This window comes from Hippoglossus stenolepis, chromosome 3, assembly GCF_022539355.2.
Source record: "Hippoglossus stenolepis isolate QCI-W04-F060 chromosome 3, HSTE1.2, whole genome shotgun sequence".
NCBI lineage: Eukaryota > Metazoa > Chordata > Actinopteri > Pleuronectiformes > Pleuronectidae > Hippoglossus > Hippoglossus stenolepis.
In genome coordinates, this window is record NC_061485.1 from 15,237,196 (window position 1) to 15,254,418 (window position 17,223).

The 17,223-nt window shown below is 44.9% G+C and overlaps 2 protein-coding genes across 2 annotated transcripts; one reads left to right on the forward strand and one right to left on the reverse strand.

Moving 5' to 3' along the window:
• The first annotated feature begins 324 nt into the window (after positions 1–324).
• On the forward strand, positions 325–8,406 carry usp49 (ubiquitin specific peptidase 49). Its single transcript, XM_035151420.2, has 7 exons — positions 325–596; positions 2,847–2,949; positions 3,408–4,882; positions 5,058–5,265; positions 5,899–6,007; positions 6,455–6,660; positions 6,753–8,406. Exons 3-7 carry the CDS (start codon positions 3,473–3,475, stop codon positions 6,854–6,856), a joined length of 2,037 nt encoding a protein of 678 aa, XP_035007311.1. The 5' UTR covers positions 325–596; positions 2,847–2,949; positions 3,408–3,472; the 3' UTR covers positions 6,857–8,406.
• An 817-nt stretch (positions 8,407–9,223) lies between these two features.
• tmcc2 (transmembrane and coiled-coil domain family 2) lies at positions 9,224–16,333 on the reverse strand. The gene is made up of 5 exons (XM_035151434.2): positions 15,971–16,333; positions 13,645–14,043; positions 12,753–13,366; positions 11,568–11,703; positions 9,224–10,715 (listed from the first exon to the last, which is right to left on the reverse strand). The coding sequence occupies exons 1-5, from the start codon at positions 15,971–15,973 to the stop codon at positions 10,416–10,418; spliced, it is 1,452 nt and encodes a 483-aa protein (XP_035007325.2). The 5' UTR covers positions 15,974–16,333; the 3' UTR covers positions 9,224–10,415.
• Positions 16,334–17,223: the final 890 nt, after the last annotated feature.

A 17,223-nucleotide genomic window follows, 5' to 3' on the forward strand; every position in this document is an offset into this window, starting at 1 on the left:
TATTTCAATTTGCTAACATTGTCACGATTGTCGGTCACTTATATAACACAATAAACTGAGGGAAGAGTGAGATCCATTGAAGATTTCTCCTCTCAGCCGCCTCCGGTTGGATTAATACTTTGCACAAATGTCCCTCTGTGTTCACTGGATCACAGTATTTGCAGTAATGGAGGCCTCGAACGTGTCCCTTCCATAAGACAGCATGGACACCACAGACAATCAATGCTCTGCTGTTAAAAGCTCAAAATCCACAGATGCATTAACTAGATTAGCACCAAGCAGCTGACTCTCTCTAACGCGGGGGCTTTCGGGGACACCGGGGTCAGAGGCTCGGGGGCAGCTGTCCTCTCTGCCCGGGGTTTCGGGGTCCGGCCTCGGATACTGCTCCATGTGGCCGCGGTGGGTGGACGGTGGGTCGGACGGTCCATCCTGCTGCCTGTTGTTCAGCCGCTCCGCCAATGAGAGGCCGGCTGCCGCTCAGTCCCGGTCCAATGAGAGCGGCCGGGTCTGGACTCGGATCGGGAGTTGGGTTGTTCAATCTGAGCGGAGGACAACAAGCAGCTCGCCCCGAGTGAACCGGATGGATGTTAGCGATGGTAACGTTATCCAGCTGTTTTTTCCCCTATATTTCATTATCAGATGTTAGAAATGTACCCGCGCCGCACACGGAGGCCCGGTGGCGACGTGACGTTACACTCCGCTACCCGGCTTTCTGCGGTGAATGTCACCGGGGAGTTTGAGAACGATTAACGGCGCAGCCAGCTAGCGAGCTAAGCCGCGCATCGGTAGTCAACGTTAGCGACCGACAACCAGGTTAACTTCGATTGTCCTCAGCGAAGGCGTTAGCCGCGCCGCTACCGTTAGCCACTAGCTTACAACATAAATATTGTCTGCTCGGATCCCGGAGAACCGTGTGTGTGTGTTTTAACAAAGTGCGGTATTCGGTGACTAGCGGCAGGAGGCTCGGTAACGCGGACCCTGTGCCCGAGCCGCTGGAGCTAGCGGCTAGCGGCGGTAGCTAAGTTATCTGCTGCTGCTGAGCCGCAGACCAACAAAGTTGTCGGGTGTTCGTGGAGAGTGGCTCCGTGTCTGCTCTTTGTTCTGCGGTAACATGGTGCTGGGAGAGTAGCTTAGCATGGCGATACGAGCCAGGCAGCCCCAGACACACAGCAGGCGTTCAAACACTCCGCGAGGAGGTTAGAACAGTGAACAACATGTTAACACGCGTTAATGCACCGTTAACACGCAGCGGCAGCAGCAGCAACACACAGCGTGACGAGATTCAGATGCGTGACTAACCAGTTGCGTCGACTTACAAGTGAACTGTGTGTTTTTTTCGTCATGATGTTAGTTTTGAAAGTCGTGGATGATTCACACAAAGGAGAAAACAATAAACAGGAGGAAGGAAGTGTGCAGCACAGCGCTGGTTCTGGCGAGGGAGACAATTACATGAATTAACCACATCAGTTAAATGGACAGGCAGCCATTCTCCTTCATGTCAATGTCTCTGCGTCTATATGAACATCCAACTAAGTGCAAATCAGCAGCACCACAGCACTACATTGTGATTCGGTTACTATGCAAAACAATAATCTTATTCTGGATGTTTTGATTCGGATGTTTACATGATCTGTAGGAGTTATGCATGTGTACATATTCAACTGGACTTGTGTCTCAGTCAAGAGGCTTCTTCAGATCCAAATGACCAGTGTGAGATTTCACCTCTGGTTTTCTTTTCTTAGGTCTTTAGAGTGGAAACCTCCCACCAGTCAGTTAGAGCTGATTAAGCCTCTTGGCTGAGACACAACAAGGAAATCCAGTTACCTCCGTGCGCATGTTCATCTCCTCTAGATACCGTGACCTGGAAGATTGAGAATTGTCACAGTAGACATGATGTTTTCATGACTCCCTAATAGAAGATTTCATTCATATTCCTATTTACATATTACAGAGCATAGTGTCATTATCACATCAACCATGATCGCAGTGTAATTATCGTCAATGGCAATATAACAAATGTCCAATATATATCTAGGATGTCACTAAGATCAGAATACTCCACAGTCCAAGTGTTTTAATTTGATTGTTGCTTATTCCGAGTCTGACCTTATTCCGGCAACGGTAATCTGTTTACCTGGCAGTGTTTCATTCAGACTGTTGTCTTAATCGGGTTAGTATCAGATTGTTGTGAGAGGAACATGTTATCAACGAACATAACTTTATTATAACCAGTTTATGTATGAATCATTTTCTTAATAACCAGTGCACCACAGCAACCACAGTTTGTTTAATTTCTACTTTAACATTTGCTTATGTTTTACTACTATTTATCCTGTCAAGTAGTAAGTAGAGGATGTAGATTTGTAAAGCTCGGTCCACAATACCAATGATGTGCCACCCACCTCAAACTCGCTGAGGAGGAGTAGCTATTAAAACACGTAGACACATAATGGAAGAAAAGCCTTGTATGAAACCAAGGACTCAAAGTTTCACATTCATCAAGTTTTTTTTTAAATGCTTTTCTCGAGTAGCCAAATCACAAACCGTGACACTTCATCTTGTTAAGATGTTTTGCAGCCATGTTCAGTTTTCAGGGTCTTGAATTGTATTAATAACTGTTGACATTATTATGTTGGTGAATATTAGAATTTTAGGAGAAGTTCATATTAGTTAATGCCTTTATTTAAAGTATGTTTTCAAAAACTTCATAATGTTAGGTATCCTTCAAATGGAGAAATGAAAAATCATTACTTGTCTCCCAATTTGATTAAAAAACTGTTTGTAAAATAGAAAATAGTTGTGATACAACTTTGCTTAATTTATTTGATTTTGTCCTGATTTTGCAGAACTTTCCCGTCGTGGCTGGTGGTGACTGTGGTCATGGGTGATGAAGCAGAATAATGCTGTTGAGTTTTCTACAGAAACCTGATCAAGCAAGCTACATTTACAGTAAGTTTGTCTTTTTTAATTTTCAATGTCATCGTTCCCTCTAGAATTTTAGAGGTGATCTTTCTATTAACCTTGCGATTATTTTTGTGTCCCTGGATAAACGCCCCGTTGCTTCTTCTGCAACAACGAAGTTAAAAATAACACAACACCGTGTGATAATCTGCGGGAGGAACCTCTCTCCTGTCTGCAGACTGTGTACGCTTGTGTGTGTCTCTGATTGTCTCTGTCGCTCTTCAGACACAAGCTGACGATCACATATTGTGAGTTAATATTCGATTGTGATTCGTTCCGGTCCACTCCACAACCCCAATGGCCTGGCTGTGTGGCAGGGGAACTGTGTTGCTCCGATGCTGTAAAATGTACATTGCAGTTCAGACTGATAACAATGTACAGAACACCTTAATAACCGCAGGTCTTGAACTTTCTTTCTGTTTTTTTCCTTGTAACTCTTATCACAGAATGAGTGGCTGCTTGGCTTCAGGACGTGTGTCCTATCACTGAGGCCACATGTGTATCTGGAGAGATGGATCGTTGTAAGCACGTGGGACGCCTTCGTCTGAGCCAGGATCACTCCATCCTCAATCCACAGAAATGGCACTGTGTGGACTGCAGCACCACAGATTCAGTGTGGGCCTGCCTCAAGTGCTCCCACGTGGCCTGTGGACGCTTCATGGAGGAGCACTCGCTCAAACACTTTCAGGAGTCACAACACCCACTGGCCATGGAGGTACGTGAGCTGGATGTCTTCTGCTTTGCCTGTGGAGACTATGTACTCAATGATAACGCAGAAGGAGACCTCAAGCTCCTCAGAGGGGCACTCTCTACTGTCCGGAGCCCAGGTAGACGCTCGCTCCGTTCCTCGACTGGCGGTGAGTGCACCACCTGGGTTAGGGAAGGTGGGCCACAGCCTGCCATGCAGCTGGCCCTGCGTCACAGGAGGAAAGCACTGCTTGGAAAGATGTTCCGGATGTGGATCAGCAAAAATCAGGAGCTGCAGAATCAACGCGAGGAGAAACTGGAAGAAGCTAGGAGACAAAAGAAAGAGGTCAAAAGGAGACTCATGGAAGAGCTTGGCAATGTACCTCCCAGAAAGAGTGCCAGGCTTCTTACTCAGGCGCCACGTTCAATGATCACACTCATTCCACGCAAATTCCGCGACCCTCCAGAACGGCTACCTCCTCCCCCAAAGAAGCCTTCCATTCTAACCCTGTCCCGCAAGGCTCCTCAGAATGGCAGAGCTGCCAAACTGAGGAGATACTACTCCACACATGCGGTAACCCGTCGGAGACCTGCCCCAGGAGTCACTGGTCTGCGCAACTTGGGGAACACGTGCTATATGAACTCAATATTGCAAGTGCTGAGCCACCTGCAGAAATTCAGGGAGTGTTTTCTTACTTTGGACCTGTGTGAGACTGAGGAGCTGCTGGCAAAGACCAATAACTCCCAGGGGGTGAAGGGGGTCACAGGAGGAGGTGTGGTCAGCAGTGTGAACACAGAGCCGCCAGGATGCCCCCTTGGACGCATGGGGAAGGCAGACAGTTTGAATTTGCCTGTGGGCGATAAAGAAAGCGCTCCACCTTCCCCGCGGGCCGCAGAGTTGGTCCAGCCCAAAGAGCCTCGGTGCTCCACCCGCCAGCAGATGTCTCTGTGCCATGAGTTGCATACACTTTTCAGGGTCATGTGGTCAGGCCGGTGGTCTCTGGTATCTCCCTTCGCCATGCTGCACTCCGTGTGGAACCTCATCCCAGCTTTCCGGGGGTATGACCAGCAGGACGCCCAGGAGTTCCTGTGTGAGCTGCTGGACAAGGTGCAGCAGGAGCTGGACACAGAGGGGTCCAAACGTAGGATAGTTATTCCCATCAACAAGAGGAAACTGTCCAAGCAAGTGCTAAAGGTCCTGAACACCATCTTTCATGGGCAGCTTCTCAGCCAGGTGAGACTGCCAACATGCCAGACACTTCGACAAACAATGATGATTTTATTTATCCACCATAACAACTATAATAAACTGCACTCTGATTTCTGAACAATATTTCCGATCCATTGAATCATCAACAAACTTCCTGATCTGATTTCTTGGCTTCTTACTGTGTCTTTTTGTGTTTCAGGTGACGTGTCTGTCCTGTAAGCACAAGTCCAACACAGTTGAGCCATTCTGGGATCTGTCTTTGGAATTTCCAGAGCGATATCACAGCGTAGACAAAGGCTCAGGCTCGACAGCTTACCAGCGCAGCTGCACCCTCACTGAGATGCTGTCCAAGTTTACAGAGATGGAGGCTCTTGAAGGCAGCATCTACGCCTGCAACCACTGCAACAGTCAGTACAATGTTTCACACACTGCAACACAAAAAGCAGCAGGTTCTGGAAACAGGTTGTTACTTCTGTTGGCATTTTTACCTACAGCTAGAAGTAAAAGAATCTGAAGTAGTTGACAGTTCGCCCTGCCTCTTTGTCCAGATCCCTCCCAAAATTGAATGGGTTCTCTCTTGTTCCATTTGATTGTTTTTGCTGAATCCTGCTGACAAACAAACAACCCAATGAACAGGGGCAAAAAGACAGATTTTGATTATTCAAACTGATTGGGCTTCATGCAGTTTCTGTTTTAAATCATGTCTGAGAACAGCTTTCTTAATAATGGGATTTGTCAAAATGTTGCATACCTGAGCAAATTAACCTTTTACTGCACAAAACATCTTCCTCTTCCTCTTCCTCCCATGTCTTCATCCAGCAGCAGCTGAGGATAATCACTTGTTGAAAGCCTCAGAAGAGGCAGTGAGTTGAAAACAAAGCTGGGAGCCTTTGTGAAACATGTCTCTTTACTTGTTTGCAAAGCCTGATAAATCGTGAGGGTGTGACACCTCGATACGAAAACACAGCCTCTCATAAATGATGTGCTTTTGAAGTCTTCTTTGGATTAATTCATCACCTTGTTGTTTCGTGGTTTTCCAGAAAGAAGAAGGAAATCATCCCGCAAACCCATAGTTCTGTCAGAGGCACGTAAGCAGCTTCTGATCTACCGCTTACCTCAGGTTCTACGGCTGCACCTCAAACGCTTCAGGCAAGTTTTTCTACCTGCGGTTTTCTTATAATTAAATAGCTTCATTATTTGAAACAATTTGAGAAACTCAGTGTTGTTAATTATTTTTGTATCTAGCAGAGTAGGTTATTATTGGAGCCAGACTGATAAGGATTTTTTGGTGTAGAGGCTGACACAGATATTAGGGGGGGTAACAAATCTCTGATACTGAAATCGGCCGATTGTTAAGATGTCATTATCAACCTTTACGACAAAGAAATGTACTTGAGATTTGATATTCTACAGTTTAACCATAAACTTTATTATAAATAAAATGAATATAGTATATGTATAGAACTTAATGTTTATACAGATGTCTGTAATAGCCAATTTCTATCAGTTTGGGCTCTAGTTATTAGAGGAACTTTTATTTTTTTCGTGAGGCTTTATGAATCCATGTGATGCTAACTCGTCCCTGTTGTACGGCAGATGGTCAGGGCGGAACCATAGGGAGAAAATCGGCGTCCATGTGGCCTTCGACCAGGTTCTGAACATCAAACCATACTGCTGCACCGGCTCAGGTCACTCCGTCCACAGAGGAGGTTACACCTACGATCTGTCTGCTGTAGTCATGCATCATGGTAAAGGCTTCGGCTCAGGGCACTACACCGCATACTGCTACAACACAGAAGGAGGTGAGGAATGAAGAAAAGACCTGTGTCACATCAGTGTCGGATGTGCCGGTGTTCTGTTGAAGTTGAAACCCGTTTTGTGTTTTCCTCCTCAGGTTTTTGGGTCCACTGCAATGACTCTGAGATGAAGGTTTGCAGTGTGGAGGAAGTGTGCAACACTCAGGCCTATATTCTCTTCTATACCCAGAGGTCTGCCTAGGTACCTCTCGCTGTGATGTCGACCTGCACGTGGCAACTTAGGGCTGCATTTATGAAAATGTCGTCCTACTCGTCCCTACTTTCCCAGTTGTCATTTAACAATCACCTTAAAACGACTTACTAAAAAAAGATAGCAATGAGGGCAGTAGGACGAACACAATCATGAGCCGAGGTGAAAATGTTAGCAGCATAATCCACAGGAGGAATAATGGTACATATGATAAAATATGAAATGTCCCTGTAAAGATTTGGACACTGTTTTTATCCCTAAAAAATAAATCAAAAACCTTTTCATAAATGCAGCGACGGGTTTCTCCAACTGTGGGACCAGCATATTGGTTTATGGCCTGAAGACTGTGGGAGCAGGTCCGACTCTGTCCTGCTGAACACCGAGTTGTGTGTCCGTGTTTTTAAAAACAATCAGGCTCACGTCTGTTGAGTCTGGGAACAACCAGGCGCTCTCCTGAGACAGCATTTTACATCCAGAGGCAACACACTATCTGGGGTTTAGAGCATTTTCTCACTATAATGTCAAAAACGTGCATTTTAATTACAACTGAACATTTGATCTTGATGCACTAAAAATGATGGGATACATCTGCATAGTGCCACTTGAATAGAGGGAAACTAAAGTCCAGACTCTGTGCTGCCTCATGTTCAGCTTTTTTAATTAATGTGAAATGTCAGTTAGGAAAATCTTTTAATACTCATCATGTCGTTTGTATTTCACCGTGTCCTCTCCTCAATCGTACTGCTGTGACTGGACACTGTGTCTGGGGCCCGAGGCCTCGGTGCGCGCTCTCAGTGAAACAGGAATCGGTTTTCTTTTGTTTTAGTTTGTTTCGTAGTCATTCTGTGTCTCGCTTCCACGGAAAACAAAATGTATGAGCTTCAGACACTTGATTGAAGATGAGCGATGGAAAGCTGCACTTTTGAGGAGGGGCTATCACTGTTGGTCCTATCTTTGTGATTGTTCATCTTTTAGCTCCTGTAACTTCTTTACAAACGGCAGCTCCCCCCTGTGGTTTGACGGTTAGACGAGTCTGAGCCCAGGTCGGAGACACTGCGCCTGTGTTTTAACGGCAGGACCTGGAAAATGAGTGGAGGGCGCGGGCTGATACTGAAGAATGTGTTTCTGGGAGGTTTGGGGGGGTATCCTCTTTTTGAGTTGAGCACCTGAAAGCAATATATTGTACATCTTGCATCTTGATAGGAAATTAAGATCAAATCAGGAAATCTTCTGCTTGTTATACAATGTTTTTTTTCTACTCTGCTGTTTCTATCAAGGTCTTTAGAATTTGCTAGGTAATCAAGAAAAACCTGTTGTGTTTGATACGAGTCAAATGCAAATGACGTTTGTGAACTCTATGTAAAAGTTGGAACAATCTAATGACGATGAATGTCTTACTTTTTAGCGGTCAGGTGAGGCCATGCCACTGGCTCTGATCCCCTTGAGTTCTGTCTTGTACTGTAAGAATACCTGTCATAAATGTAATGGTCATATGGGTTTTGCCTGACAGTAATTATTAAAAAAGACAAAACAAATTTGAATCCTTTTGTCATGTGTTCATTTTAGAGTGAAAGGTTTCTCTAAAACATTTAAGATGACGTTTAAACCATTAAAGCAGCATTTTGTATGTAGCCTCATTCAATCATCCAAGTGTCTGCACTAGGTTACATTCATGATCCATGTCCGTAGAGTCAGGAAAAATGTGTCATCTTTTCACATGTTGAGCACTAAAACCGAGACAGATAAAGTACATCTGAAATAATCCACAGGATTAGTAGACGGATCCACATCTGATCTGAGTTCTCCTATAAACTATGCTTCTCTAATGCTTTCTTAAAGATTTGAAAACCTAGAATAAATAGAATCTGGTCCAGACAAAGAAGCTGCTGGTGATGGTGGGTATTAAAAGCAAATCATCTGAGGATTATTTCTCTGAACTGAACTGACGTCTTGTTCCCATTTAGTATTGTTATGAAGATTTTATTAATCACGTGTTGGTCTGTTATTGTCTTAAAATTCAGACTATGTACATTTTGAGAAAAGAAATAACACATGATTATTTTTTTGAATGGAAAATCGTCTTCATAAACCCTATAACCCTTTTCAGTTCAAACACTAGAGCCTTATTTCGTGTTTAGCAAAGCTTCAGAATTTTCAAAGAGCGGTGTCTGAAGGAATGATGACATCATGTAACAGTTTCCTGCAGATTCATTCTCATGTTTGAAACATGTTCTGTTCATGATCAGTGATCACCTCTTCCAAGGAGGTTCTGTTTTCATCTGCTTCTGTTCGTTAATTAGCGGGATCGCTTTAAAACTATCATTTCAGCACCACTTTCTAACAGGGCACTCTTTAAGGTTCAAGTTTTAAACAAGTGCTTTATTACAAGTTAAATAAATTCTTTACTTTTACAAATCTCAACCAGGCAACCAAGATGTTGTTCTTATTAAAAGCTTATAAACGGTCTTCAGAGAACATGTTATTAACTAGCGATGAAACATTATTTACAGCTTTTATATAATATACATTATTAAGTCCAACCCTCTTACCCTAAAATAATTCAAATAAAAAAGGTCCAGTCTCAGTTAAGAATGATAAGTCAATATATTCACGATCTGCCTAATATATGAAATCATTTATTTCTTAAAGTGTTTAATAAAACAGCAATAATTGTTTTTTGCAAACTGGATATAAACTCTGATACAATGAGGCATGCCAGTTAGTTTGACACTGTGGAGAGAAGCCGTTCTACAATAGTGGTAATGAAACAGCATCTATGGACATAGGTTTTTACCTAGCTGAATTATTGTGCTGAATTTCCGTAGATACCATTGGTTATTGTCATTTTTTTTTCAAAACTGCTCATTCAAGAAAAAGACAAAAAGAAAGAAATGCGTCTAAAAGCAAACACCTGACCAGGATGTGAAACGAACCAGGAAGTGACACCGAATACAAAATATCTGCACTGTCTTCTGACGACAAAATGTTCAGTGTGTTATAGAAGATTCATTTAGTCGTATATGAACTGTTAACTCATGCCAGCTAAATGCATTTCAGTGCACATACGACAACATGCATGAGCACATGACATTCATGAAAAACAACCTGTTCCTCTCAAATATACCAGCTTCAACATGAAGGTTACATGATTTTACAGTCATCATAAGTTGCTCTATAGTCTTATTAATTCATGTATCATAAATAATCAGAAAAGACGATCCAAAGACGTCTTGAAAGAGTTTTTGGTGACAGCAGTGCAATCGATGACGGATCATCAACAGCAGTAGATTTGGACGAGATGAGATGAGATGATGTCCTCAGTCTTTTGACAGTGTGTCCCCACCTGTCGACACACTGTCCTCACCCTGTCCTCATCTGTAAAAGTGCCATGTTTTGTCCTCAGATGCTCCCACTTTAAAAGTCAAAGGGGACGAGTGCAGCAGCTCTTATTCTATTTCAGTCTCTGAGTCCTTAAGTGGTGGTGACAGAGCTGGAACCAGCATGTGACTCTGGATGCTCGGGTCCCCTCTGTGAGTCTCTGGCAGGGCGCTCAGCTGGGCAGCAGCCACGGCTCCAGAAAGTCCCACTGCTTCCACAGGACGAACAGCAGCAGCGTCAGCAGCACGGTGGTGGCCACCCGGGCTCGGGTCTTCATCAGCGGGGTGATGAAGTTGGCCAGCGTGGAGACGAAGACCAGCAGCACGGCCATGAGCGCCAGGATGACGTTGATGAGCTTGCCCAGCAGAGCTCGGGCGTTGGCGTTCTCCACTCCCTCCAGCTGGACCACCTGCTGCTGCTGCTGCTGCAGCTCCAGCTTGGTGATGCGGGTCAGGCACGACTCCACGGCCTCCTGCACAAAGAGTAAACACAACATGACATTTCATTCCTCAAGAGCTTACAAAAACAACTTTTTTTTTCATATTTCTGCTGAGAAAGTGTAACAATCGGTTGATTGTTTGGTGAGTTTCAAGTCCTGATGCAGCAGATTGGCTCAGGAGGTAGAGAGGGTCATCCCCAATGGACCTGGTTCGATCCCAGTGTGGCTTCTCCAGTCTGCATTCCAAAGTGCCACTGGGCAAGACACTGAACCCCAAAATTTCCCCTGACGGTTGTGTCGGAATTTCTTTTGAAAAAGCGCAGCTATAGGAGTGCTGTGTGAATGTGTGTGTGAATGGGTAAATGTGGTTTGAACTGTAAAACACTTGGTTGGTAAGACTAGAAAAGTTCTATATTAATTCACTCAATTGATTTAATTCAATAGTAAGAGAAGAAATAGTTAAGATTTGAAGCCAAGTTATAAGCATCCACAAGTCCCAAAGATGATTTCTGCCATTTAACACTGATGATTTCACACTGATGGAAAGTTACGTTTTTTTTAGTTATTTGATGCTATTAACAAAAGGGTGGATAATGGGAGGAAGCAGAGACAAGTCGTCCATCTATACATACAGTTTAGGGTCATAGTTACCTGCTTGTACAGTCAATCTATGAAATCATTTTCTCTGGGAGGTAAGTCTCCTTGAAGTTCCTGTTTTTGCTGACAGTCATTTACCTCCTCACCTTGATGCAGTGACGATCCACTCCAGGACTCTGTGTCATCAGCTTTGGGTGCGGTTACAGGTGCAACATAAAACGTCCTACCACACCCAAACATCCCCACACAGTGATGCTGGATGTGGTCAGAGGTGAAACTGATTTTTACCTGGATGTCTCTCGCTCTCTCGTACGACTGGTAAGCCACTTTCTCCTCCATGCTGGCGAGCTCCTGTTTGAGGTTGGTCATCTCATTCTGGTGCAGCTCTGTCAAGTCATTCAGCTGCTCCTCAAGTCGCTCGTACCTGAGTTTATAGAGCAAAAAAAAAAAGAGAGAAGATCATGGGAAAATCAAAAGTTAACTTTCTCATAAGTTATATGTCTCCTGTGTATCCAAAGCCTGAGACTATATATTCCTCGTTCCTAGAAGCCAAAAACAACTTTATGTTGCTGTTTGTCCGTAATTACCCAAAAAGAAGAACCCATAAAATATTAGTGTGGAACTGGGAGCGGATCCAGAATTCTTGAGGGCTTTTTTTGGACATTTGACATTTTCACAGATTCATGGATCTTGATGAAGAAAATCTGATTGGACAGATTTGATGTGCTCTACTGAGTGCCAAAGGAGTTTATTTTTAATTCATTCTATATCTCCTGCTGCTACATCACCAGATTTGGGAAACACTTGCTAAAAACTACAGTGCTCAGGATTGAACATATATTTAAACAGTGGTTGGATGTAACAAAGTGCATTTACAGGGACACTGTACTTTTTTTTTTTCTAATACTAATCAACAATGAGAGGGGAATTCATCCATTGATCCAATCAGAGCAGGCAGGTAACATTAGACCCCAACTCCTGCAGCAGAAGCATCACTGGTGAAGAAGAAGCACCCCTGAGACTCAGATATAATGATGTAGTCAACAATAGCATTAGGGAAGAGGCAACTCTGTGTAAGTGCTTTGACTTACAGTATATTTAAAAAGCAAGTACTTACTTATACTTAAGTAGAAACGTTGATGTGGAACGTGTACTACTTTAGTCTGTTAATTTGAACTCTAAAATGTTTGTGTACTTCCTCCACCACTGTATTTAGATATATATTTGTGACTTATTCTTGGATTCACACCTCCATTACAGACAAAGTGACTCGTCTAAAAGCCGCAGAGTGACTATGGACGTCCTGTGAGATTGAATGATGCACTGCTGGTTTCTGTCTTTGCTTAGGAAACATTTACCATATCACAAATATAGGACATTGTTGGCCTTGTCCTTGAAGTGAACAACACTGAGAGGACTGATTAAACCGGAGGTCGTGTTGTGTTTCTCTGCCAGTGTTTTGAGAATCTCTACCTGTATCTCTCCTCTTGCAGGCACTGGGTCATGTAGGAGTAGTCGCTCTGCAGCTGGCCCTTCATGTCCTCGATGGTGTCCTCCATGTGCGCCTGACCGGCTTTGATTTCCTGCAGGCCCTCGAGCAGAGAGTCCCAGGAGCTGTGCATGTGATGGTGGTGGTGGTGCCCGTCTAGCCTGGGACTCCCCATTGTTGGTCCTAACAGGCCTCCTCCCCCTCCTCCCCCGGCTCCACCAGAATTACTGCACACACCCGAGCCGGACGTGGCGCTGGAGCACTCGTCGTCGCTTCCGTACTTCGGGCTGGAGACCAGGGTGGCACTTCCACTCAGCGCCCGGGGTGTTGGGGTGTCTTCAGAATGGCCCCCGTCCTCGAGACTGTCCTTGAGGTGAGCGATGTTATCCGCGCTGCCAAACTTGTTCCTGATAAGACTGGCAAACTCTCTGGGCTTGGAGACCACGGCTGTGTGAGTGAGGGCAGAAACGCCACCTTTGACTCCTTCTACTACACCACCTCCAAAACCACTGATCCCAGCACGAACGTTGGCCCCTACGTCCTTCAGTCCCTGTTGCATGTCCCGCAGGACATCCTTAGGCTGCCGGGCGGGTCCGTTCTGTAGAGAGGGAAGAGAAATGAGGAAGCAGAGAAGTGGAGGATAGGTGGGAGAGAGGTGATTAGGTTTAAGGGAGAGAACTGTAGGAAGATAGATGAGGAGAGCAGGGCCTGTAGGTCAGGTGATGCAGTGGTTTAAGAGAGTGCTGGGAGATGAGATCCATCAGTCTACATCCGGACACATCTGTCCTGACAAATATAGAACACTTGTTTGTGTCAGTCATGAGATAATTATTACGAAACAGAGTAGAGAACGAGCACACACACACACACACTTACTTGTTCTATCTCCTTTAGCTTCTTGTGATAGTGCTCTAGTTTCTTGTGCAAGTGTGCGATGGTCTGTGCCGACTTCTGGTTCTTCTTCTCAAACACCTGTTTGATCCTGGACGCCTGCTGTTTGTCAGCATTGTGGGCCAACTTCAGGTACTCTGCCACGTTGTCGTCACGGGCCTCCTGCTCCACGCGGATCTGCTCGGTGACCTTTAGGACCTTCTGCTGCAGGTGCTCCAGAGCAGCGCGTGTCCGCTGTGGCTCGGTGGCGACTGAACCCTCTGCTCCTCCTGCCGCGACCCCAGACGCTGACACCCCTGCTCCGTCCGCACTGATGTTGCTGTCTGAGCCCCCATGGCTTGTGGTAGAGGGTAGGCCGAGTGTTGCCACCTCACTCTTGTCCAGCTGAGAGGATGAGAGGGCAGTGGGCTTTAATGAAGAGTGAGTAGAGAGTAGTCATCCAGGTCATGGTATCTTCAGAAGTTTTACATGTGTAAACAGGCAACTGGACTTTCTTGTGTTTCATGAGGATGTTTCACCTCTCAGGGGACTCTGGGGACCCCAACCACCCAATAGTTGGCCAGAGGGTTTATCACATTGACTCTCAAGATAGGTATAAATCTATCTATCTGCTTATCCTTCTGAGGATCATGGGGGAGGGGGCTGTAGCCAATCCCAGCTGACACTGACCTTGGACAGGTTGCCAGTCTAACACAGGGACCAACATACAGAGACAAAAAAACATTCACACTCACAATTTTAAGTCTCCAATCTTTGGACTGTGAGTGGAACCTTCTGTGAGTTAACAGTGCACCACTGTGCTGCACAGGGAAACCTCCCACTTTTCAGTTAGAACTGAAGAAACCTCTTGGATGAGACACAAGCAAGTCCGGTTGCCTGCTAAAGTACTACAACTATTACCACTACTACAGGTAACACAATTACACAAAGCCAACCCTTGCCTGTACTGATATATTCACTCAATTCACTATACTCAATACAAAATTTGAAGATTTTGAGTGACTATAAATATTTGTATTTTGTTTTAAAATCCTCACAGATTGGACTGTATGTAAATTCCTTCAACCTTTAAAGCAATATCATGTGATGATGCTGTAACAGATAAACTCCTGTAACCAAGTGAACACATTTGAAATTCATTAGTTTACATTAACTTTACCTAGAGAGTATTTTAAAATATTTAAAATAAGTATTTATTTAAAACAAACTGGTAGCCACATTTCTCAGCTCAGAATACAACCACTGTGAAAAATATGAAATGAGAGTATTTGAAGTTTCTTGTTTAAAGTCTCTGTTTGTGGTGGTAATGCCAGTAAGTGCTTTGGTGGAGGCATCAGAGAGTAAACAGAAAGGCCAACATGCATCGTGCACAGAACAAACAAGCAACAAACACATTTCTTTGGAAAATGCATGAGATGTTTATGAGATGTTAAAATCATACAACACGGTAGATTTCAAACACTTATGGCACGTAACAAGTGGCATTTATGATGATGATGAGATGCTGACCACGTTGACCCTGCTCTATGTATATGTGTTGCACGGCAGATGGTGGGACAGTTAATGACCCTCTGCCTGACGTCAAAACACTGTAATCACACCCTGCAAACATGAGCTCAGGCCGACAGCATGACACCGAATGTCTCGTAGCGCTGCTCTAATTTCTCTGGACAGGAACGGTGCGAGGATTCATCTGTTCTTTATTTGCTTGACGGTGTGAGATGAGCACAAGCCCCCTGTGCGGTTACAAATCAAGTAGAGTGGAGCAGTGTTTGTGTGTATGTGTGTTTAACATAGTAGGTTTCAATCGCAGTGTAATGGTGAGGAAAAACAGGCGACTGCAGTCCCCGCTGGTTAAACATTTCCTGATCTGGTCAGAGAAAGTGAGATGCTGATGCGGTAGCTAAGCGATGGCTGATACTAGGAGGGGATGATGTGTCCGGCGATGGTGAAAACAGCACAACAAAAACAACACAGAGGAGCAGACATCCATAGCTGCAGTGATGCTCACATCTACTACTGTCTTTTAATAATCATAATAATGATAAGCAAAGCAAGCCGGGTGATGTCCTGTGATGATTTAAAGCTCCTGGAGGTTGGGAGGGATGCAGGGCTGTGATGAGGAGGATGGAGACGGCAGACTGTCTATGGCATGAAAACAGGAGGACAGGAGTGTGCCGTGCCTTCCTGGGGCGGCAGGAGACACACACTGTGACGTGAGGGATGGCCGATGGACGTCAACAAGCGTGGATGTGAACACACGAGGATGAGACACAAGAAGCACAGCGATAGATTAAATTAGGAACGTTACCATTACTGCTTTAATCCAATTTTTGCAGTGCCATTGCAAGTCTGTGTTCGAGGCCCATCCTCCTCCTCCACCTCCTCCTCCTCCTCCTCCTCCTCCCCCTGTGCTCACTGAGGAGGAGCTCCCCCCTCCTCAAATATCTTCACCCTCAGCCGTTGTCAGGCTGACTATCACCTCTCTGGATCCTAATGCTCCATTGTTAATGCCATCGATAGCCGCAGCCTCCCCTCTCCCGCTCTCTAACGCTGTGATCTATTTCTCCCTCTCTCTCTCTCGCTCTCTCCCTCTCCCTCTTTTGTGTCATATGCTCCCTCCGCCTCTCTCTGCTCTACTCTCTCTCTCTCTCTCTCTCTCTCTCTTCTTCTTCTTCTCTCTCTCTCTCTCTCTCTCTTTTAGTCTAAATACAAATGCTGTCCTGCCCTACAATGGATGTGGGAGCTGAGGGACAGATGATGGAGGGAAATGGGCGGGGGGATGGGAGAGCTTGGCGCAGGCGTGCAGGTGCCTCCGTGCTGCTGAGGCCAGCAGAGGAGAGAGAGAGAGAGAGAGAGAGAGAGAGAGAGAGAGAGAGAGAGAGAGAGAGAGAGAGAGAGAGAGAGAGAGAGAGAGAGGAGGGTGGAGGGTGGAGGGTGGAGGGTGGAGCAGGGCTTGTGGCAGGGCCTGCTCTGGGCCCTTCATCCCCGACGAGCACACAAAACCTGATGTGCCGCTGCAGTCATGTGCGGCTAATGTGCACAGTGTGTGTCTGAGCAGTTACTCACTCTCTTCAATTTCTTTCACAGCTCGCCACAAAGAAGGAAAGTTGGTATAAATGAGAAACACTAACAGTTACACTTCATGTACTTCAAATCTGAAATAACGCCTGTAACAAAAAAGGGGAAACCCGCCACTTTCATCCATTTGAAATATCATTCTACTTTCTGTTATTTAAAAAATCTAACAAGAGAAGTTGTCAGATTCATTTTTACAGCACAAGTGAGACAAAGTGACGTTACTCTCACACTTGGTTGTGGTGCTCAAACCATCTCTCAGACCCATATGCACTGAACACCAGCTGCAGAAGAAGTAAGATAACAGAGAACTATAGAAAGTAACGTGTGCAATGTGAACACAATATATACAGTGTAAAAAAAAACCTGAGTGATATATATAAAGTGCATGTGGTCGACTGAGCTACAGTCCAGCAGCTGCAGGAAGAAATGACCTGTGATATCTCACCTTCGGTCACTTAGAAATACCCTAAAGAAAATAAAGGA